The sequence below is a fragment of the Semicossyphus pulcher genome, unplaced genomic scaffold (genome assembly GCF_022749685.1).
Source record: "Semicossyphus pulcher isolate SPU_LCO1_2020_fin unplaced genomic scaffold, fSemPul1.0.p SCAF_6, whole genome shotgun sequence".
Classification (NCBI taxonomy): domain Eukaryota; kingdom Metazoa; phylum Chordata; class Actinopteri; order Labriformes; family Labridae; genus Semicossyphus; species Semicossyphus pulcher.
Window position 1 is genome coordinate 20,965,747 of NW_027211737.1, and position 24,670 is coordinate 20,990,416.

The window sequence follows — 24,670 nt, forward strand, 5'->3', positions numbered from 1 at the left end:
AGAGCGCATTATCGAGCGGTGCATTCTGCTAGACTTAAATCTCATCATCTATATTATTTAGAAACAAGTTCTTGAAGAAAGTTGTAAAAGTTCAGCGTAAGGGGCTATCGCTAAATGCTAACCAATAAGCTAATAGTTTGGTCTGAGGGTGTAATGACAAGCAGGTGTCAGCTCTACCCCTCAATCTCTTATAGATGCTTTTAAGCCTTCCTTTATATGTGCTTTTCTCTCTCTCTCTCTCTGTGTGTGTGTGTGTGTGTATGCGCATGTTTCTGTGGGCCTGTGTGTGTCATACAGCACCTGCTGCCTTCTGCAAGTCAGAATACAAGCCAGGCTGCTTCTTTCACACACACAACAAACACACATGCACCCGCAAACACTCCGAGGGTAATGGACAAAAAACACTGCACTCAGCTGATGGCAGGGTGATCTAATGGAGCCGTCATGATGACCAAATAGGTCCCTGATAGGCGTCTGTATCTAGTGCACCCTGAGACACAGGAATACACACACTGCATTTAAAAAGTGGAGGCATATAACACACTTTAAACTAACTTTTGGCTAGAATTCAGTAAGAAAAATCATCTACCTAGCTTAAATAATGCCAATATTAAACAACATATATGTAGCATGTATATAACCGTATACAATGCAATGGTAAAACACCACCTCCCCCACACACAGGACTGAGTCCTATGACAGAAACTCTGTGCTAAGTGTACAAAAGTGTCCTAAACCATAACACACATGACAGCCTGCAGCCTAACTTCTCAGAAAGTATCCTGAGTATCACTTCCTGCTCACTCTCTCCCTGTGTATGCCTCTCTCCCACCTCCTCCAGTTGCTGTATAATCTCTATGGATTAGGATGGTTTATTCATGACCATAGTGTACTCTGTATGAGTGTGTGCGTACGTGTGTGTACGTCTGTGCGTGTGTGCGCTCTGGGCAGGCCACTAGAGTGTGACAGCAGGCCAGCACAGTGACAGGAGACACCTTGGAGACTGTGACAGGCTGCCAGCTGTACACCATCATTCGCATTTCTCTCCCTCACTCACTTCTCCTCACTATACTACTCATCTATCTCCACGTACATCTCTTCATCTCCTCTCCTCCATCTGTATTCACTCCATTCATATCCTACCTGTCTTTTTGTTTTGCTTCTCCACAGCTCTATACCCTGGGCTTTCTCTGCGCCAGTCGACGGGATTTAAATAATTGAACGTTTCCCATACTTTATTTCTTCGCCTATTTCTTTTTCTGTCTCAGTCAATTGATGAGTCTTTCTATCTCTGCCTCCCTTCCCTCCCTTTGTTTCTTTTCTCTCACCTTCACTCTGTTTCGTCTCCCGGCGGTGACGTCAGACGGCCCTTGTCTGACCCATTTGCTCTGTATAACCTGGCCCAGCAGGCGCTGATCTCTAAATCCTATCTCCTCTCTTTTACTCGTCTCCTCTCATCGCTCTATCCCACCAGCCAGTGACCTCTTGAACCCTGGAGGGAGGGAATTATCTCTGTCCGAGGAGAACAGAGCAGTGCACGGCTGGGGGTGCGCCCGCCTCACATGCACCCACTCCTATGGGCACCCATATTATAAACCACCGAGGGCATTATTCAGGTTCACTGCTAGCTCCCCTCTGTGATGTGCAGCACTTTTTCATTGCGGATGCCTGCAGCTGGTGTTGTTTTTAGTTGTTCAAGATCCAATATTGTATGGGTTAATGATATAGAAGTCCTTCATAAAGGAGCATTAGATGCTTCAACAGTCGGGGTGTGTGTGTGCTCATGTGGGCATGTAGATCGTGTGATCATTCAAAGGCAAACATCAGGAAACTGAGCCAATGATGGAGACCCACAGATCAGCTCAGAGCTGTGGGATTAGCATATTGGGTGCAACACAAAGAGACACTGACCTTTTGGTGGAACCACACACACAAGCGCAGCATTGGTTTCTAATGTAAATGGCTGGGACGGATTAGATTTTGGATTCACCTCAATCCTCGCGCTGACCCGGGGCTTGTTAACCAGCGCTGCCATCCATGCCCAGAGGCCAGTGATGTGATGAAACACTGAGTCTGATTTACACAACTGAAAGAATCAGTTTCAAAATATCCGGTTGTATTTGAGTATTTGGTTCAGATGGTTTCACCCCTCAGTATGCCGTGTAAATCATCATAAAATTCTTCAAAATATAAAAGCATTTTTTGTGGCTGTTGAATTTACCGGTGTGCTGGTTTATATAATGACTTCCCTGAGTCCCGTTTTTGTTGTAGGATTGGGAAGGTCATAGCATAGGTGTGCCACTGCTTTCCTCTAGATAAATTCCATTTAACTACGCCGCCTCTCCTCTTAATTCAGCCAAAAAGGGACCGAGGGTTAATGAGTACGAGCGAGAGTGTATCCTTGCCTGTCCCCTTCCTGCGACCGGACAAAGAAGGTTATTTCAGATTTATTGTTCTGGGTAATCATCACAAATAGAAAATCACTTAACATTCCAATTATGATGTGTCCCGAACATCCCTTAGATGAATCAAAAAATAGGAAATGCCAGACAAGGAGAAGGGGGCCAGTGCAACCTTGAATCCCCACCACACAAACTAACATACACACACATACGCAGACAAGTTAGACACACTCACGCACGCAAACCAAACACACGGGCGGAATGGGAGATGACAGAAATAGCAAAAACAAAAGGCAAGGGATATGAAAGAGAATGTAATTCAAATAAAGGTATAGTGTGTGTGCGTGTGTGTGTGTGTGTGACATTTGCATCTCTGGCTCTGGAGCAGCTTCGGTCTTGGATGGTCCTCATCTGTATGTGCATACTGAGTGAGCCCAGGTGCTGCGTATGGCGCAGAGGTCACACCAGAAAGGGCAAGTGCTAAAATGAAGCTAACACAAATGCACATGTGCACGTGCATTCTATCTCGCATGCTCACACACAAGCACATACAGACACATGCATGCAAACACATATGCATGTCCGGCCACACACACACACGCACACACACACACACGCACACATTGAGGGTTAACTGTCTTAGTTATTCATTGACATGCACCCAGGAAGGAAAGTGGGGGCTGGTTTCAAAGACAGATACAAAGGGAAACATGCAAACAATGGTTCTCTATGACTTTAACGGCTAGCTGCTGGTCAGGGGTACCTGTGTAGGTCAGCAGGGGTTGTGCAGGGAGAAATTAGAGTGGAGCAAAATGGGAGAGACCTCAGCTCACTGCTGGGGGAATTAACATGTTGAGATGGGAGCGCAGGAATGGACTCTTGCACAGTTTGCAGCATCTTTGTTTGCCTTCAGTGTGTGTGTGTGTGTTGTTATCTCACCTGCTGCATCCAGTCCTGCGTGCCTTTGCTGGTCTCCTGCAGCCAGATGTTGTGAGCCGAGTCGGTCAGAGCCACAGCGCACACTCTGTTCTTCACCTGCATTTCCCTCTGATTCATCTGCCAGAAAAAAAGATTTCCGTTAGTCAACCTTTGTTTGTTTCAGCATTTTACAAGCGCTCTTAAGAAAAGAAAACTCTCATGAGAACTAAATCGACATGTATACAGTTATTTTAAAATAAATGACCCTTTAGTTCCTTTATAAAGATTGTATTCCCTCTCCAACATACTCTGTCAGCCTACTCCTCGGACATTGATCGCACCGGCCCAGCGGACAGATTTGTAACCAGCAGATACAGATTCAACCTGCTGTACAGCATAATGTATAAAGTGAAATATGAAAGAGCTCCTCCACCATAGCGTGTCCTTGTCACGTTCTGTGCAAATGTCCTTCCCCATGCACGTTCAGATACCTCGGTCCCCATTCTTAATACCCTTTCCCTTCACATGTCACAGAGAACGTGGCGTCCACGGACTCGTCTTCCTATTCCCCTCTGAATGTCAACGCCAAGGAAAATGTCACACAAAGAACTTGTTACCGCACTACAATAGACTTCCCACACCGCTGGTCCCACCCCAAGGAGTTCTGCAGCCAGGCCTTGGGAACGAGCCGTTTCACTCGGCTTTGCTTTAAGATAAAACAGGAAGAAAGGAGAACAGGGCTCGCAACAATGGGTTAACAATCACTTACGTTTAGTGAAGCTAAAGGATACTGATGGACTGGAGATGGGTTATAGTGCTGCAGAAGTGCACGAATTTTGGTGACTGCCTGGTCAACTACAAGTAGCTCTGAGGTTTTATAGACCACATCTTTAACTACATTAAAGCTTCATCTCAAGTGTCATCTAGAGGAAGGAAACACTTGACAGCTTCTTGGACTGCTGGACTCCTGGTGGGTTTGAAATGATGATGTGCTTGTGGAAAATAAGACTAGCATTGCAGTGGGAGATCAAGGTAATGTTAAGGCTAAGGTTAAGGATTGGAAAATCATGGCTTAGTTAGTGCTTGCATGTAAGAATCAGATAAATGATGTCCTCTAAAAGCCCCAGATGTAATGACATTAAAAAGAGCTGAGGCTTGGACAGACAGAGAGGATTAAAGTTGGCATAACATTATGAATCTGAGTCTGACACTCAGACTACAGCTGGAGCAATCGCCCGTCTTATACACACTCACAGACGAGTAACACTGGTCATCTATACAGCCGGCACTCGCTCCGGCTGCGGCTGGCTGTACATCAAAATGACGGTGGGCATTTGAATACATCCTCCCGTGCCCGGCCAAATTAAAGTGGGAGTGTATAGAGATAAATGGAATCTATTAAGGCCCTAAGGACTCATACATCACACAGCTGATAAGGCTTCCACTGGGGCGTCTACACCAGAGTGGAGGATAGAGCGGGCAGAGAGGGAAGGTAGGACCATAAGCATGAAAAGAGAGATAGACAACAAAAGACGGACACCGCACACGTATACTCGCTAACACAAAACCTCACAGTTACACACACTCCTCTCTGTACTCCACCCTCATCCACGCTTGGTTGAAAAGCCTTCCTCTGGCAGAACTGGGCCCGTGGGAGTAGCAAAGTCAACCTTTTAAAACTGGAGGTGTCAGTCAAGGTCCTGTTTTCTGGCGCTAGCCAAACGGGCCAGTCCCTGAGTATAGAGGCTGCTAGCAGAGGCCAGGAAACAGGAGGCAGTGGACTGACTGCCCATGGAAAACGCTAAGCACATGATTTCAGACCAGTCAAAAAACATCGCCCAAGTCTGGGCAGAAAGAAAACTTTTTTCCAACTTCCAAGTGGATAAATAGGTCTCTACTCGCTCCTATTGTACGGCCCTACTGAGTCCAACATTTTTTATTTTTGTTGGAAAATGTACTTAACATGGGTTAGGTTCACTGAAAATCACTGCTATATTAAAACTGTAACTGAGCTTTAATACATTTGGCAACCGGTGGAAGTAACCTGTATTTGCCAGCCCATCATTTGTAAGACTGAAATCATTTTGGCATGCCACTTTTAACACAAAGTACTTCAGAGTTAACAAAAGATACGCAGGTAGATGGAAGAGACAGACGGAGAATATTAATTAAGACAACCAGAGTCGGTGGATGATTGTGAGCTGATATGAGAGCACTGCTCAACACAGGAGGAGTATTGAACGTACGTCTTAATACTGAACATTAGTATGTAGACAGGGCATGTGTAGACAGACATCTTATAAAGCAGACAAATGAATGGGGAAAAATTGTTTGTAAAAACATGTGATAAAGAGCCTTCGGAGATCTTGAAGGAGCAGCTCGCTCCTGGAAAAAGCCGCTGTCAGTCAAAGCTGGTGTTCTCTGCAATCGATAAAAGCAACAATATTTGGCGTCATAGCTGTAAAGAAAGTTGTACAAACAGCTTGTGGTTTTGCCCATTCTACATTCCTACAACACCCAGTGTGCATTGCGCCCCTCCCTCTGAAAGGAACGGCCCAATGAGAGACCCGGGGGGGAATACTACCGGTCTCCAGTCAAGGACATTGATCACTGGCAATGGCTCAGAGCGGTACAGAATCCGAAATTTGACGAGAATATACCGGTGGATCGTCAAAGAAATCTTCGGGTCTGCAGTCTACATATCAAACCTGACGATTTTGAACGAGACGTGACATCAGAGGCGGGCGTCCTAGATTGAGGGAGTGTAGTTTAACGAGCTCCCTGTGCCTTTGGAGGGCACTATCCGCTTCTCCAATGGGCCCTGGGAAACCTCCGCCAGACTACGTAAAACGCGTCATCTGGCGGAGGTTTTCCAGGGCCCATTGGAGAAGCAGATAGCGCCCTACAAATGCACAGAAGACATTGAATTTTTTTAATGGCATTAGCTCCCCATAATAGCATGATAGGACTGAGGTTGAAAATTGTCGAACTTGCCCTTTAAAGTAGCCATTCATATTGTTTAGATTCCTCATTGTCCTTCCCCTTACTAACTTGAGGCTCAAGTTTCTTTGACATCTGCTGCTCAAAGATTCTCAGTGTTGTATATCTGCTGTCTCACCAAACAAAGTCTGCTCCCCTGATGATGCCTCAACCCGAAGATTAAAGACCACAGAACTCCACCTCTCAGCGCTGGAGATATCAATCACCCCATCTGACAGCTCTCATTGCCGCGATGCCAGCGCACATGTGGCTGGCTGTGGTAACATTTGGGGGAATAGGTTGACAAATAATGACTCCAGGAGAGAGAGTGCTCTACGCAGTGTGGCCCTAAACCACAGTGATTTTGACACCACTGAGTGCTATGTTTTACAAGCCACAATGACAACTGTGGTTAGCTGCATGTTGAAAGCTCAATCTAAGCATGTCTTCTGCTAGGTGGGCGAGACTCAAGGTTAGCTTACAAACCAGTAAGAACCGTAAAGCCACATGCTCCCAAGTGGGTAGAGATGTAAGCTGTCTTATCAGATGACTCACCATGTTATGGTTTTTACACCATGTTAGTTTGTGACTGAGCCATCTTTATCGAGAACGTTGAATGTGCTAATCCACTGTGTAACCACAGACTGCAGCTTTAACAAGGAAACAGGCCAGCTGGTGTGATCAGTCTCGTATCGGACAGGGGAAAAGGAAGAGAAACATGTGGAAATACTTGTTGAGCAAAAACCAACACACAGATGTTGAGACATTTGCCGCCTCTCTGCTGGCCTTTGCTTTAACGCGAGAGCAGCTGGATACGCTGAGTGGAGTTCGGTTGGGGGTTAGACATGGGGGGCTAGCGTGTATAACCCCTTAAGAAAGGGGAGTAGAAACGCAGAAGGTTATCAGAGGAAGCTGAATAGGTATCAGAAGTACTATAGTAGACAGATGAGAGACAGACAGAATGTATGAATACTTTATTGATCCCCATGAGAAAGATTCTCTTTCCCCACTTCACGTGGAGATCAGACCACAGGGTCACATTCAGAGCAGCAACCCTGAAGCAAGTAGGCTTCACTCTCTTTACAACATAAGCAAAAGCTTAAGCTGAAGTGGAAACAATGCATCCCATCTCAAGAGTCTGAACCGGAGTCCTCTGCTCGAAGGACGGCCTCCTGACTCGCTAAAGAACCTTGATGAAATGTTTAAAAACAGTCATCTTACTTCTCTGTTATAGGTTTCATTCAGTGAAACTATCAGGGCCATTTTAACAGCCAACATGAAAAAAAAAGTTTTAATTCTTTCTGTGAAAAGCTGTTTTTAAACACACTCCATTACTGTGATTTGAGTTTAATTTCACCCCAACTCCACATTACGTTTACATTCCTCTGAAGCTGAGTCACATCTGATGACGCAGACTCCGCTTCACCCCCACATATATTCAAACTCTGGATGAACTATGAAATCCTTCTCCCTCTTTTTTCCCCCCCTCTCGTTTTCTTTCTCTCATGAACCATTCCTCTTTTGATTTCTCTGCAGAGGGCCTGGTTTCTATAGAGACCCGCAAACATCACAGATTTCTGACCCCCTGGTTGGCACAATTCGACTAAATCCAGCTTTTCACAAGCTCTATGAAATAGCCAACCCCCACGCGTTTGGAGCCACTCAAACACACACATAAATACACACACGCACACACTGTTCTGTAACCCGTGTATCTTGTACCTGACCTCTCACATGGCCCTCAGCAAAGTACAGTGTTTAGCGCTTTAAGCTGCTTCCTGCTACAAAGCCAGCTAATTGCTAGACTTTTTGTTGTGCATAATCTTATTTCAGCACTGACGTAGAATGTGATATGCAATGGCTGTGTATATGTAAGTGTGTGTGTTTGAAGGAGGGAAGAGGGGGGGGCATATTAATCATGTTTATTTATCTGGCCGCGGAGTTGAAATAAGCGACGAGACATCATTTAACAGCATGCTAAGCTAATCTCTGGTCGAGATAAATACTTCATTTCTCTCCTCTCCCCGTGACGCTCCCTTGCTCGCGACTGCTCCGCTCACGCTACATCTAAACACCGGCAATAATAAAGACAATTATTTAGGCCTTTGATAATTATGTGTCAAAGGCAGCGAAAGCCACTAGATAATTGGGCGAAAACTGAATGGTAATCCACAATGGAGATCCCCGTGGGGAGACAGGCAGACTTATCCCTAGAAAGAATGCAGAGCGGGAGAAAAGAGGGAAAGACGGAAAGATGAGAGCTCTTTAAGGGGCATTGCTCACTGTCAGATAGTCAACGTGAAAAGCCACAATTATACATAGAGAGAGAGTGCGACTAGAGAGCGGCAAACAAGAGGAAGGAAAACAAGGGATAGGGAGAGAATGACAGAAAATGAGTGAGAAAGCGATGACAAAATGTGGAGTGTTAGTGGGAGTGAGCAAAGACTGAGCAGAGGCCAAGGGGAAGGAGGAGAGAGAGAGAGAGAGGGAGAGAAGCGCCCCGTGACGATGCCAGTCAGAGACGAGGCTTATAATGTGGCTGCGCCGTGCACTGCCAACAGCCACAGATAATCTAGGACTACCCACTGAGCACTGAAGCACTGCTTAAATATTTGATTGATTAACTGTCCTGTTGCTGCCAGAGAGTAAGAGGAGAGCATGAGAGAAGCCAGGGCGAACACAGGAAAAACAAACAAACATGTATGCGGGTGCACGCCGAAAGGTTGGGAAACACATGGCGCGGACACACTAACACATACACCCCCATAAATCCCGACACGCCAACATTGGAACAGGAGCACAAACACAAACACACACAGACGTGTACACATTGCAAGCATGTGGAGAGTCTCTGCAAAGACAGTGGCGAGGGCTGGAAAACAAACATAAAGGCTGACTGATGCTCTGGCAGGGATTTTATTCTATCATAAATCAATAAGGACGATAGACTCAAAGACAAACAGTGGTTAAGATGATGATCCTCAGCTGGATTCGGCTTTTAAACACCACACGGATGATGTCTGTGCGCTATAGCTCGTGTTTCTGTTTCAGAGTGTATGTGCAAGTACTTGATCTCAGGTCAGAGAAAGGTGGATGGCAGAGGAAGTGCAGCGTGTTCGGTGACTCTACCTGCCCTGTCTGTGACACACACACATAAAACACACTTTTCCCTGTTCGTCCCTGGCTGTGAAAACACAGGCAGCTGGCCCCCCACGCTCCAACACCCTCCACAGGAAGAGACAACACCAGCGCTTCCTGTGGCTTTGAAGCGGCGGTCCCAGGTCCCCTGTCGGTCCCCAGCTTCCTTTGTCTTAACCGCAGGAAGGAAGCCCTCTGCTGCACGAGGCCACAGGGCCCTAGGGAGCGAGTGTGTGTGTGTGCATCTTTCAGTGCTGTGGGAGTGTGCAGAGGTTTTTGCGCACTGAGGTCACATACATTTGCCTGCTGGGGTTTTTCCCCTCTGACTCTGCAGAGCATGAACTTTAGTCACGGTGCGGGTGTTAGAGAGAGCAGGAGAAAACTGCAATAACTTCCTCCTCTGTTTCCTCTTTCCTCTCACCGCTGTTTGCCACATCGTGATGGAGGGAGAGAGAGAGAGAAAGGGAGGATGAGTGAAAGGGTTATGAAAGCGTGAGGAAGGGGCATCGCATATGAGTGACAGCACCGGACGCAGGGCAGTGGGAGGTGGTGCGCATGTGTACGTGTTAGGGAGGATTCTGTGTGTGTATAAACATGCATGCTACACACATATACACACACACACACACGTATCTATGTACCGCCGTCAGACACACACCCACATCAGTGGGGGTGTTGAGGAAAAGGAAGGCCAATAAATATTTACTGACACAGCACCAGTGAAGAGCGGTCGTCCACTGGTGGAAACAAAAGGCAGAGGATGAGGAGCGGCGTGCCAGGAAACCTGCCGGCTGCGGGCGCAGCGCCTCGCTTGTGCCCGCATGGAAAACAAGAGGAAGACAGGGAAGGGAGGACGGAGGAGAGAGAGGGCAGGGAGGATGGGATGGAGGGAGGGGAGCCGGGAGGGTTGTGGGTAGTGGGATCCTAATAAACAATAGCAGCTTGGTGCAGAGAAAATGCTGCTCGCTTAAAAAATGGATTTAGTTTTTAAGATAAAGTTGAGTGCAAGTTTGTGAATGCCGGCGTGTGCAATGATGACTCTTTACTGTATGTAGCATCTTTTTACAACTGTCCGCATAATCAGAAGTTATTTTCTGCATAAATATTTTTATTTCTTACTCTATAAAAATAGTGAGTCCCTGAAACTCCTGCTGGTTTTCACTTCACAACTCTTTTATTGCAACTGTTCATATCATTCATACCTTACAGTCGAGGTGACGCTCAAATGTGAAGCGGCATTTCATAGTTACGACAACAGAATTCAATTAATTCCTCATTAACATCTGCACAGTGCTGAGTGTTAATGACATCGACTCCCAACAGTTTGATCAATTTACATGTCTCTGACTGGCAGTGGCTGCTCAAGTTGCCTCAGCTATAAGAACAAAACCCCTCTAATGCTCACATTGAAGTGATATTGACACCATTAAGAGAGTGGACAAACTTCTGTAACACTAATAGTTATAGATGTTCATATATTGTTTAGCGACAGCAATTACAGAAATTTTCCAAATGGTAATTTCTAATTAGGCAGCATTCCTTAACGAAGTGAAATGACGGCGTGGCGACTAATTAAAGTCTTGTGTTAATTAGAATACATCTTAGTTAAGAAAACCAGCGCAGGCTACGCTGGGCAACGTCTTCATCATTCCCAAATCAACTGGCCATATTAGCCGCTTTGGTCTACAGAGTGAAGAGAGAAAGTTACTTGGATAAAGTGTAAAGGCCTCATGTTCTCCACTGGCTCCTTCGCTCCCTCCCTCTCACTCTCAAAGTGCTTCTTTCTTGTCTTCCTCCCTGTCTCCCAACCCTCCGGCAATGCTGTAAAATAGAAACCTAACCTCAATATTTTCCCTCACGGTGCTGGGACTTGCTGGCCCATTAAATTCCCCTTCCCATGTGTCAGCTTGCACATTTCCACCATGAAATTTTCGTATAATTAAACTTTCTTAATGATTTATAAGCTACAATAATAGCCGTAAGTATTTCAGAGCAGGTTAAAGGGACAGCCTTTAAGTGCACACCGGGGGATGACCCTGTTTTAACACAGTTTCGGATGGGTGACTCTCGGCTGGAGACGAGGATGGATCGGGCGAGGGAGAGTGGGATTGACGGAGGGAGGGAGTAAACGAGAGGGCCTAACAAGGGTGGGTGGAGGAGGAGGCTGAGACCTTTGTGCCGTAACTCAGGGTGATACTGACACGGAGGAGAACCCTGGTAGGGAGGAGACAGCTTAGCACCGACGGACAGGGAGAGACACACACACACACGCAGAGCAGGAAGAGAGACTGACGGAGAGACGGAAACACGGGCCGGGAGAGGAAAAGAAAGAAAGAGGGCCTGAACATCGGATAAAGTTCGACGAATTAAATCGTGAAGAAAAAAGCAGGAAGAAATAAAGATGACAAATTATTTAAGACACAAAATAGATCCTATAAAATACAAATAAAAAGGGCAAATCATTTTTAAAAAGCTAAAGAAACTCAATGTATCCGGGTGATTCACACACACAAGTTTACTGACTAAATATAAAGCAGTACTTAAATGTCTTAAAGATGTGCACAAACAGTTTGCATGCATTTTCTGGGGCACACACACACACACACACACACACACGCACACACAGATGTTTGCTCTCTGCTGCCTCTCTGACGGCGAGGCTGATATGATTGCCACTTAGGAAATCAGTGTGTTTTCACACCACTCTCAGCTCTGCCAAAGCTAATGTGTTAAATATCCATCGGGTACTGCTGTCCATTTCTGAGACACACACACACACACTCACAGAGACACACACAGCCTTAGGGGCTGATAAACACTGATTCCTTGTACTAACTGAGCCCACAGTTGGTGTCCAAGCCAACATTTCTAAATTGGGGTGCAGTGAGAAAAAGCTATGATGTGGAATTTTCACTCACTTCTTCTAAATTTGTTGTGAGGAGGTTTAAGTGGAGCTACACTGATACAATTGTGCGACTTTTTCCACTTCTCCTGTTGCCATCAAGAAATCCCCCCCTTTCTTTTTTTTTATCCTCCTCTGTTCTATACAAATTCACTTTAAGCTGCACAAATCAACACATGAAGTCCAGCTACTGTAAGTGTTTAGAAAAGGTGGAGCCTGCTAACGGCAACATCGACCAAATACCCCAGTGGACTATTTTTCACCTTAGCTGTGAATTGGGGAGGAGGAAGAGGAGGAAAATGAAAGAAAAACAACAAATCTGGAGGCGCCTGCTGCTCTGCATATTACTGGCAAATCAGGTGTATTTGAGCGTGTGTGTGTGTGTGTGTGTGTGTCCCTTCAGGGCGGCAGGAGTTAGGTTCTCAGGGGAGGTGTTTTGTTTAAACTTCCAGGGCCACTCGACCCATCTCTGAGTGTGAAGCCGCGCATGGTCAAACGGAGAGAAAAAAAAAAGTTACGGGGGAAAGGAGAGGGGAGGAGAAGTTTAAGGCTGTGTGACAGAGAGTCTATCCTCCCTTCAGTTATCATCCTCTGCTCCCTTCATATTTGCTCGTCTCCCGGGCTGTGGGGCAAGCAGGGAAAAGAGAGAGGCAGGAATAAAAGTAAAGAAAAAACAGGCCCTGTGATCCGCCTGCACTCAAAGGAAGGAGAGAATGAGGGAGGGAAAAGTACAGAAAGGCCAAATGAAATTAATGGAAATATATAACAATCTGAAATTAACTTCTCGTTGCCAGTAGCCATGATTTAAAACATCGTTTTTAACGAGAGGGAGGATGAGTCAGAAAAGAGAGAGAGAGAACAGGCTGAGGCCATTTCACAAATTGGACGGGCTGGAGGAAGCTACAAGTTAATTTGCCCCATCATCGAAAAACTTCTCAGGGCAAACTCACTTAAATTATTATTTTTTATGCCACAATTATTTAAGACAGAAGACTAAAAGATTAGAAATAATACTAATGTAGGGTATAAGAAAACACAAAGTAATTTAATTAGCCGATTAAACAGAAAAAACATTTAAAGTAGCTGAATTATATCAGGATGTTCTGATTTTATGGCAAAAACATTTTTGCTTCGAGCTTTTAATACAAATTTAAATTCTATAGATGAAGTTAAAGTTAAGAAGAAAGATGAAGAATGAGTTCTGTTTAAGATAGAGGAAAAAAATATCTAAATTAAAGAGAAACATATGGACATTAAAAAATTAAAACAACAAACATTTTAACAAATAACAACATTATTATTATTTTTATTATTTAGAAGAGACGCTATATTTTGAATAAAACACGAGAACACGTCCATTTAAATGTATTTCCTTGTGTTATTCTTTTGCAGCATTTTATATGGTTGTTTATTAGAGTAACTACAGCCGTATATTTTGAGCTCATAATGAAATCACCGCTATGATTCCCTTAATGAATTAACTGTAAAACCTACAAAAAGTAGTGCACCAGTTGAAGTGCGTTTCAAGTGATATTATTGATTAAAAACAAAGCCTGGGAGAAGAGTGAACACACACGCACATACTGGGAATACACACACACACACACACAGTCTAGTATAAAGTATATTATTAATCTTATAAAAAAAAGCAATTAAATCAAAGTGGTATAGAGCCTGAAGCTATGAGGACTGTCAATTCTGCTGCAAATGCCACAGAAGATTACAGTTGGGTTTGTGGATTCCATGAACCCTTTTTTTGATTAGGGAGTCAATTATTTCTCATTACCGAAGATGCTATTTCGGAAAAAGACCTTGTCAGTCAATCATGCAAAAAGTCCTCGAAAAAGCGTGAATAAACCATTAAAGAGAGAGGCGGAGGGGGGGAGCGCGCTGACCCTTTTCCCCACCCAAACTCCTACTTGTAGTCAAATTACCTTTTTAACTATTACACCTCTGTCAGGTCTTTGTCAGCGTATGCTAATTAGGGCCTTCAGTGGAGAACATTTGAAAAGAAAACAGTATATTTATTAGTTTATCTCAGAGAAAAGGCATTTACCCGGAGCTGGAGGTAAGTTTGAATGTGGTGATTATCTTGTCATTTTCAGGCTGTTTGTCGAAGAGTGTGCGCATGTGTATGCGTGTGAGGAGGTGTTTGTGTGTGCGTGTCAGTGTGAGTGAACGCTGGTGGATATGACTGCAGGTGATGTGTGTGTGCGTGGATGGACGTATACATGAGCATTCATACATATATATAATATATATTTGTGTGCGCGCGTGCGTGTGCGTGCTCGAGCCGCTTTCGGCACACTGATAGGCGAGCGCAGCACATTTCTCCCGTCCTCTTTGTTCTGTGTTGGGTTTGACACCTCTAAACAATAGCAGCGCTTCACTTCGCCCAGCCCCAACCCACCACCACCAACCACACGCTGCATGGACGGGAGCTGCCAATTAGCACTATCAAACACCCCTCATCAGCTGTCTGCTTACCACGAAGAGAAAAAAAAGATCCCCAAACAAATCAATAATTCAGAGCTTCCTTCAAAAACAATCACATTCATGAGTGGACTTAAAGATACGTGAGAAAAGTGGGCACGGTCACTCATTGTATCGTATGGATTCTGTGCGTAAAGAGACGCCGAAGTGGAGCTTTGTTACAAGCTCTCGAGCGGCCGAGTAGAAACAAAGATCTGCTTCCTCTTGTTTCTTTAAGGCCGACTCTTTCCTGACCCGACCCTCATCCTTCCACTCTCTAAATCCTCGGCCTTTTGGAGAAAGAGCACAGTCGTCCTGATGCCTTTTCTTTTTCCTTTTAACACACAAAAAAACCCGAAATGCCCCTCTCTTTGAGTTAGTCTACCTTTGTTTTATGGCACACCGGGCGAGCTGTGTTTGTCGGCCACCGGGCAGCCAGACGACGCGGTGTGACCCAGGGGAAGGACGACCGACGTGGGTAGAGAGAAGCGAGAGGGGGGCCTGTCATGGAGAGAGGGGTCTCAGAGGGCCGGAGGTGAGCAGAGGTGTCTGGGAGATGACTGTCGCTCCTCTCGGTGGTCCAGGCCCTTTTCATTAACCTACACCCCTGGGTTCAGCAAACAGAAACAGGGGGTGGAAGCGGGGACAGGGAGGGGGTGCAGAGCAAGAGCCCCAGTGACCACCAGAGACCTGCTGCCTGCCTGCCTTCCTGTCTGTCTGAATGCAGATCTGTCTCATCCGTTACAGACGAGGGAGTGCTTTTTAACAAAATACAAACACACAGACACAGACAAATCACGCACACACACACACACACACACAAATACACACACAGAAGCCTGGTAAGGAAAAGAGAGGGGTAACAAAGGACAGGCAGTGCCCCCTAGTGTTTTCATCAAAGAGAAATCAGACCAAATCAACTAACCATCACACCTAGCAAGGCCACAAACACAGATACAGGAGGGGAGCAGGGAGGAAGACTGCGGGGTGGGGGAGGAAGGTGGAGGGGGCAAGGCGCAGGGGGAGTAAGGAGAGGAATGAAGGGAGCAAAGGATGAAGAAAGGGTGGAAGTTGAGGAGCGAGTACGGGGCGATGGGGGTGTACTTGCACATGTTAGATGGTCGGGGATAGTGGTGGAGATTGGGGGGTGGGGTGGGGGGGTGCGGTTAAAAGATGTCTTGACACGACCAAGATGTTTTTAATGTTGGAGGCTGAGAGAGCGAGAAAGTGTGTGTGTGTGTGTGTGTGTGTGTGTGTGTGTGTGTGTGTGTGAGGGGGAGAAGGAGAGAGGGAGAGAGAGAGTGAGGCGGGCAGGCCATGCATGAAAGCCGATGTCAGAGGAGTCCGGAGGAATCGTCGAGTGTGAAGCCATCTAATAAGAAAGCAGAATATATATGAGACAGCGACACACACACGCATACTGACAGTGAATTCCTAAGCCACCCAATGAGTCCTGGTATCTGATCTGAACATGAACCACAGACAAATGAGTGACAGGGGGAGAAATCTAACCGAGCTTACTGGACAACAAAAAGGCCGAGCTAAACGCACACTCATGCTTGAGGATATAAAAACATGTGTACACAAACAAGAGTGCATAAAATAATCGATTCAAACATGAGCATGTTTTTATTGTTTTTAACTCGGACGGCGCACCCAGCTTCAGATTCCCCCCATGAAACAAGGCCTACCCTTCAGTGAGTTCCACATTCAGCTCCAAGCCAGCGAAGACATCAAAGGCTGCTCCACACCAGGAGCCTCTCGCTCGCTCGCCTTCTCTCTTCCTCTCTCTCTCTCTTTTTTGCTCTTTCATAACCCCCATCGTATTTCACAGCACATAAAGCCTTAAAATGGCACATAAAACAGTTCATCTCTTTTCACTGTCAGCTTTCCAGGCTTAAAAAATTAAATATGTTTTACTGCAGGTACATAACTAAAACACACCCATAGAAAAAAAAATTGCCATAAAGGATTCAAAGTGGGCTTTCCATAAGTACGGGAGGCTATAGAGTCGGGTATAGATCAGCTGAATAGCCAATATGGGGGATTCGAAGCGCAGAAAAGTGACTGAGGAACTGTTTCTCTCCTCGGCTGCGAATCTCTGCCATGCTTTCCGTTTAAACACCGAGATACGTGCGGGAAAACACATCGCACGATCTGCAGGTGATGCACTGACACTGAAACATTTCTTTACAAACACGCTAAAAGAATGCTGTGACCCTGATGCTGAGGGTTGGAGTAGGGAAGGCAAAAAAAAAACCACCACAGAATACCAACATCGAATTCAATGAACTTTAAAAGCAGAGAGAGCCGAGAGTGAAGGAGGCGGCGAGGATGGAGACGCAGGAGTTTTGAAGGGAAAAGGAGACAGAAGACGAGAGACGTAGAAGCAGAGGAGGGAGAGAGGGTTTAAACTTCAACCCCGGAGTCACCGAGTTCACTGACATTTGCACCGCGATCCGCCTAGCTGTTCCTCACAGCTTTTCAGAAGCGACACTTTCTCTCCTTTCATTTCCTAAGACTTATTCTTCCTCCTACATTCGCCGCAGAATGAGACCATTCACAGTGTTCGGGCCAGAGAAAGGAGGAAAAACACAGAGAAGCAAACTGAATTGAATGTGTTGAATTTCGAGTGATGCCTGCGTGACAATTTGCAACCCCGTATGTCCTCAAGATTCCTCTCGTTTATTGTATGCATTCTTATGGAGGAATTAACAAGGGGGGAGGGAAAAAAAAATGACATGTGACAAGCGATTCATTTGAGCTGTCAACATGTCATCTTCAGCACATTCAAACCTCACGTCAGCCGCTCGTATTTGCTCTCCGCTGAAGGTGACCGAGGTCGTAACCGGCTGACACACCCAGACACAGCAGGTGAAGGCATGGGGATACCACAGTGGGAACAGCGAATGCAGGAGATCGGCGGGAATAAGAGGCGAGTTTTAGCAAAAAACTAATAAAAGACGGAAAAAATGTGACACCTACTGAGAAAAATGAAACAAATGAGGATTTTTAAAGATTTAAAGTGCATTTTCAGGTAAGAGACAAACACTTTAACAGATAATTCATTCAACATTTTAGCTGGTGTTGAATGAGGAAACATTTGGCTTGCAGTTCTAACCTTTCAGGGGTTTTACAAATAATAAATTCACAGCCCTTCAGAGAGGATTTTCTAATTACATAAGGGACTGTGAGAAGGAGGAAGCAACAGGAGAAACTGGTGATTTTTTGGACCCAGACTTTTGTTAAAAAAACAGTGTGAAGGAGAGACACAGAAGTGAGGTCAGTCTCAAGAGAAGAACCGCAGTAAGACAGCAAAGAATGAAGGAGCGAGGCCGATTTTAAGTTGAGGTTAAGAGAGGGAAGGGGAAAAAAGAGAGTGACTGAATTGGAGGCGAAGGGGAAGAGCAAAGAACAGGCGAAAGACTACAAGAAAAAAGGAAGAAAACTAGAAGAGGTAAGTTACGGATAAGTGGTAAGAGAGAGCAGACAGAAGGAGGTGGAGCAAAGAGGCTCGGAGAAGTGTGAATGTTTCACAGAAATAGAAGAAAAAAATGAACGTTATCAGGGAGAAATTTGACAGTTAAAAAACAGGGGCAAGGGGCAAATGAAGAATGGGTGAGCGAAGGAGGGTTTCGCTGCGAAATAAGACCGACCAGTAAAAGACAACGGACGACAGCGAGAGGAGCGAAGCAAGTGGACAGCAGTGCCCGATGGGTATTAAAGAGTGAATGAAAGAGCGAGAGAGGTCCGGAGCAGAGGGAAGGGAAGAGAGCGAGACCTTGCCTCTGAGGCAACGAGCCGAGAGGAACGAGAGAGGCAGACAAAGCCGCACGCTGCTCTCACACGGCAGAACAAAGAGAAGAGGTGCATCATGGGAGTCTGAGCCTTGCGCCGCCACTGACGCCATGCCGGATACACAGGCAATCGCACGTATGCACAAATTAAAACGCAAACACACAAAGATGTGATTGGTGTATCATCTTATTTAAGCAAGAAGCTTAATTATCTTTACATTTTGTACATTTTATATCATTGGTTCATGTATTATACAAGCAGAATATGCAAGATACATATCTGTCTGTCATAACTAAAAACTTTAGAATTTAGAATTATATTGACTTTAAAATAACATCCTGTTAAATCTTAGTGGAGAGAAAGGAACCCTGGGTAAATTAACCAGCTACTGTCCAAGTGAGGAGGTGGAGAAAGGGAAGACGGTCCGAGCAACTAGAAGTCAGGCAGTGTTGGTCAAAGAGTGGACACAAGCACGAGGAAGAAAAGGGAAAGACAGCACAGGGAGGGGATTTTCTTACAGAGTTGAAAGGGGGAGGATGAACAAGGAGGAAAGAGAGATGTACAATTTTAACAGCATTACGGGTATGCGTTAAACTCATTGGAAATCTGATGCTGTTCACTCCTTGTGATTATCTACTCACCCTCACCCTACAGGCAGCTAGCTGGCTGAAGGAGTAAAGACACAGGGGCAACAGGGTGAAACTGGCTGATTCTTTCTTACTTTAAGTGTTAAAATTCAAAGTATGTAAAGTATGCAAAATTATGAAGATATTAGCTCTAAAGTTTTCCATCTCCCCTCTCTGACTCATACTCATCCCTTTCTTGTGCTCTATCTTCTCCTCTCCTCCTCTCTCGGTCGGCCTCTCTCTCCCTTCCTCCGGCAGGTCTGATACGCCGGAGCTGCAGCTGAACTCTGAGTAGCACTGTCTCCGGGAAAAAACAAAGTGATCAATGTGAGAAGGCACGGGGCGCTCATGGACAGGCCAATCAATGGTGGAAAGAACCTTGCCCAGGGCCTTATGCAAATGGAAGCACGTCCCGTAACCTCGGGAGTGAACATGCGCACTAGATCAATGGGACGAGGGTAGAACCTTACAGCAAGATCAGCCTCAGCCGGTAAATATGTAATGATGAATCCCTCAAGATTTCACTGAACTCAAATGAACTTCAACTAGCTGGGCTTCTTATATCACAAAGTGGCAGGAGAGACCTCGTGTTGAGGAGGTGGGGGACGGGGCGGGGGTGGGTTTAAAGGAGCTGAATGATGTTCTGAGGACAGATGGATTTTTCACTTGCTTTTCACTGGGGAGGGGAAAAAAAAAAAACAGGAAGACAATAAGGTGAGAGGAGACTTATGAATAGTCACCTCAACAATACTTGTTTGAGGTATAATGATTTTCAATTACGTCACCATGGTAACATCTGTGTGTTTTGAGGAACGAAGGAGACAGCGTGAAAGCATGGATGGTTCGAACTATAGAAAAAAACAGCTGACATTTACGATAAGAGTCTGAAATGTGGATCATTTAACAGCAATAAAAATAATATTAAGTAAAGTTGTTACTTTAGGGATCCAGAGACTGAGAAGTTTAGACTCTGAGTAATGACAGAAACTTTCTGCACTGGTCGTGAAAAGGCACACAGACCGTGCGTTAACTATTGACTAACATTAAGAAAAGACAGAAAATAGGGGAAGAGATATATATAGTGGAAAAGAAGTAAAGGACGGATAGAGCCGGAATACAGACGGTAAATGTACAATGTATGGAAGCGATCCTGAAGCGTATTGACCGTTCTCCTGTGCCAGAGCTTGAAGTGAGAGCAGCAGCTCCATGTCTGCCTCTGGGCCGTGCAGTCCACTATAGGAGAGTTTGATCAAAATAAGACACACGCTGTATATCCCCAAGATTTTAAATAGTGTGGAAATGAAAGCGATGGTTGGTTGTTGGCTATATTTCAGATGACCTTTCTGACCCCGGACCATTCAAAAAACAAAAAAACAAAAGTTAGGGAAGCAAGCTTTTTTTTTTTTTACAGCCTTAGGTCAGACTGCTTCGCTTCAGTTAACTGAGACATTATGTGGCAACCTTACTAAGAAGAGGAATGCAGTATGTGTATGATGTGAAGAGAAATTAAAAACGAATTAACAAGACATATAATGTTAATGTTTGGATTGCTCAACTCTCCTACAGACAGAATTAATCAATACAAATTTTAATCTCACACAAAATCAGTGTATCTACATACTGAAGCTGGAGAAACAAGATGTGAGTAAAGCATTTTAAACCTCTCCATCCTCTCCAACGCTGCAAATGTAATCTAGAAACCAAAGATGCTCCTGAAACATAGAGAGAAACACCAACAAAGGTGAGAATAATGGCGACGTATTGAAGGGAATACTTCACAAAGCCTATTGTGCGAGTATCCTTTTCAGGCAGCAAACCCGCTGTAATTTGGTCCGCGTCATCTGCCTCTAGTCACAATGCAGCACTACAGCTTTGAAATGGATGGCAAATGAAGGCCATTTGTACATAATCACAGCAGATAGAAGAATTCAGAAGCCCCACAATGTGTTGTTGAGGTGGAAAGAAAGACCTTGGTCTATCTGCGGCAGCCAGCGCAGCTAAGGTTTGGCAAAGGGAGGTCTTTTTTTTTTTCCAGAAACAAGCAAATCAATTCAAATCAAATCAGCCTGCTAGCCGTGACATTTAAACAGTTCAATTTACATCCTTATGTTAAGAGGAGAGCCGCTCTCTAAGACGCCTATTCATTCACAAAGAAATTAGACGTCTATATTTCAGCCGCTTAATAGAGCAAATATGCTGTAGCTTTACTGAGGAAGAAACCGTGTCTTTTCATGGTGTACAAAGGGCCAGGCATTGTCTATCATTACGAGCAGAGCACAAAACACACAGAGAGGGATAATATACATAATATAGACAGGACTGGAAAACAGCACCGTGCATGATACGCACGCATTAACACATGCACGCACACGAAAGTGCGTACCCACGTGCAAACGCATGTACACACTTTCTCAGTGCTGATAGTGTATGTCCTGAGGGCTGCTGTCCTGCTGTGCAGGCTGGCAGGCACTTTTGTCATGGTGGTCCTTTTGTTTCACATCAAACAAAACGCCACAGCTTTGCATACGGCTCCACTAATTTCTGCTAGTGTGCCCCAGCCATTTATCATCGCCTCTCACCCTCTCCTCCTCTCCTCCTCTCCTCCCCTAACGTGGCTCTGATAGCTGCTCTCCACCAAGCTGTTCTGCTCAGGACGATACCGGCTTCTCCAGGCTAGGGGTGACACACACAGACGTGCACATATGCATACGTGAACACACACACACACACACACACACATCTACAAGACACAGAGGCCAATGCAATATGTGTGAACCCAGTTGCAGACATAGACAGGCATACACACTTGCGCACACGCAGGCAGACGTACACACAGGAAACTGCACTACTACTGCAGCGCTTGCAAGCCCGCTAGCTATGGAGAACCTTGAGATAAAAACAAACCTTCTCTTCATCCCCTCCAGAAGCAATAGACGGGCTAGCATTCAGAGTTTCGGAGGCGGCCGAGACGCGCATACAGCATTAGATGAGGGGATTTTCAGAGGCTGCTTATGGTCGTCTTCACAGCTGGGATGATTTTGTCAACAAATTAAAGCAATTTTTGTTTGAGTGGTGATGAACTCAGGTGAAGGCTGCACTGCTGCTTCAGACAGATTTAAATGTGTAGCTTAGCGTGACAAAGTTTAAAGGTATATTCCCACATTTAAGAAATATTATTTGCTGTCTGACTGGGATTTAGATGCTGTATTAACATTATCTATTTAATGTCTGTGCATTAAGTGAAGAGATTTGTTCGGGGGGTGTTTAGAATAGGAGAGCTCAATGAAAGGAAGCAGGATAGAAAGGAGTTTCTATTCCTGTGCATGTTAAATACACATGAAAAAGACTGTCTTGTAAATTCCTTAAATATTAGATTTAATTAGATATTAAATAGAATATTCTGAAAAAAATATTTAAATAATAATAAACATTAAAGGGGGACAAAAGCTACAGAGCATGAGAGCAGCTATGACTGAACTCTGTGTGTATAAGTGTCAAAAACAGCAGTTATAGGCAGTTAGAATGAGAATCAGGTACAATAAAAACATGTAATATAATATATTCTGATATTTACAGAGGGTTATTTTTGTGTTTTCCAGACGCATGCTGTAAAAAGGGCAAAGACTGGAAACAGAAGTGTTAGCACAGCGCCATGTGTTCAGTGGGCTGTTACCATGCCAGTCATGGAGCTGTACAGACCACTGCCAGACCAAGAGTCCTGCACAGGGGGGCAGAGCTGGCACCGCCGCTGGCCTGAGGGTCACAACGACTCAGAGGGGGAATCAGGAGGGCGGACAAATTGAGGAAATAAAAAAAGGACATAGAGCAGAGTGGGACTGAGCATATTGTGTTGATTGTAATGGAATAAACATTAATGATTGGGGAACCTGAAGACTGACAATAGAAATAAAGAGAGAAAAAGCTGCATTGTGCAGAGAAATGGCAATGAGCTTGTAAATGAATAGGAAGTCTTAAAGAGACAGAGAAGATATAAGTATCTTTTGCTTACTGAGTAATTTAACTAGTTAATCTGATTAGGCACAAACAAAGCAGAGTTATAGAATAATCTTTCTTCATCTTCGCTTACCAACATAAACAGCTCTCATTTAGTCTGAGGACGGCGCATCATCGCAGGGAAATGTAATCACTTTCTGCACTCCGAGCTATGTAAAACAAACTTCTCCGACTCGGCCCGATTCACCCGGCAGTGTTTCATCTTTCTCATCCTCCACACATACGGTATGGCGATGAAGTCCACAAGGAGCGAAGAAATCCTGCATATCTGTCTGTCTCACCTCAAGCATCTCTTCCCACATCTGACACCTAGCCACAACACACACAAACACGGACACACACACATGAAAACAAGCACGGCCGAGGGAAAGTAGCTATATTCGTTATGGATTGAAACAGATGGCGCTATACAGAAAATCTGTAGGCATGTACAGTATGTACAGAGGAGACTTCAAATCTGTAATCATGTTTTGAGGGGCTGTTGTGGCGGCTGGCTGGTTGTCTGGTTGGCACCCACACATTTGTGTACTGGGAGACAGATGCATTCTTACATAAGATCTTATATAATGAAGCTCTGTCCTGACCAATAGGAGCGCTCCTTGTTCACTAAGGGAGCAGGAAGGTTAGAGTGGGTTAGACAACCCTTCCTCAACACAACCACGACTTACAGGCGACCCCGTCTTTCTGTGGTTTGTTCTCTGAGTTTGTCCTCAGGTGAAGAAAAGAAAACACAGACTTGGATTATAGAGGAGCCAGTTTACGTCTACGCAGTAAGAAAGTCCACAGCCCTGCAGAATGTAAAGGGAATAGAGGAACAGTGGGTTCAAAACAAAGTAGCTCGATTGGGGGAACATGACCCATCTTCCTTTAAAACCATACAGCTGAGAGAGACAGAGGAGGAGGAGCAGGGAGGAGCAGCCTGGCCAAGCATGAAAGCAGATGTCAGAGGAGACTGGAGACTGTAAGGGAGAGATAGAGAGAAGGAGAGATCTGAAAAACAGCGAACTGAGATGGATGGATGGATTCTATGATAGCCAAAGAATGATAGAGAGGGTAAAAAGGGCAAGAAAAGTGGGGGGCGAAGCGCAGAAAGAGAGCGAGCAGCCTTCCCCCTGCAGCGCCAGCCTCTCTTTCTCTCTCACGCTCTCATTCAAAGGCAGTTAGCTCCTCTTTGATGTATCTATAATTAGTCAGTACACACTGTGAAGTGTTTTAAAAGAAATCAAATTGCAATGAAACACTTGAGCGCTCCAAACAGGGGCTAACATGCTCCGGAGCAAGGGGAGCGAGCAGGAGAAATTAATGGCGGGCCTTTTTGATGTGCTTGATCAGAAATGTATTTATTAACTGCAAAGGGGAGCAGTAATTAACCCGCAGACAGCTTGTTTTCTCTGGGTCTTCTCATGTGTCAAACCGTTCAT

General features: G+C 45.0%; 1 protein-coding gene across 1 annotated transcript in view; it reads right to left on the reverse strand.

Moving 5' to 3' along the window:
* arb2a (ARB2 cotranscriptional regulator A) overlaps positions 1-24,670 on the reverse strand; it is a 146,515-nt gene that overhangs the window by 46,567 nt on the left and 75,278 nt on the right. The window contains exon 8 of the mRNA XM_069683779.1: positions 3,342-3,458. Within this exon, the coding sequence (XP_069539880.1) occupies positions 3,342-3,458 (117 nt within the window). The remainder of the gene's footprint in view (positions 1-3,341; positions 3,459-24,670) is intronic.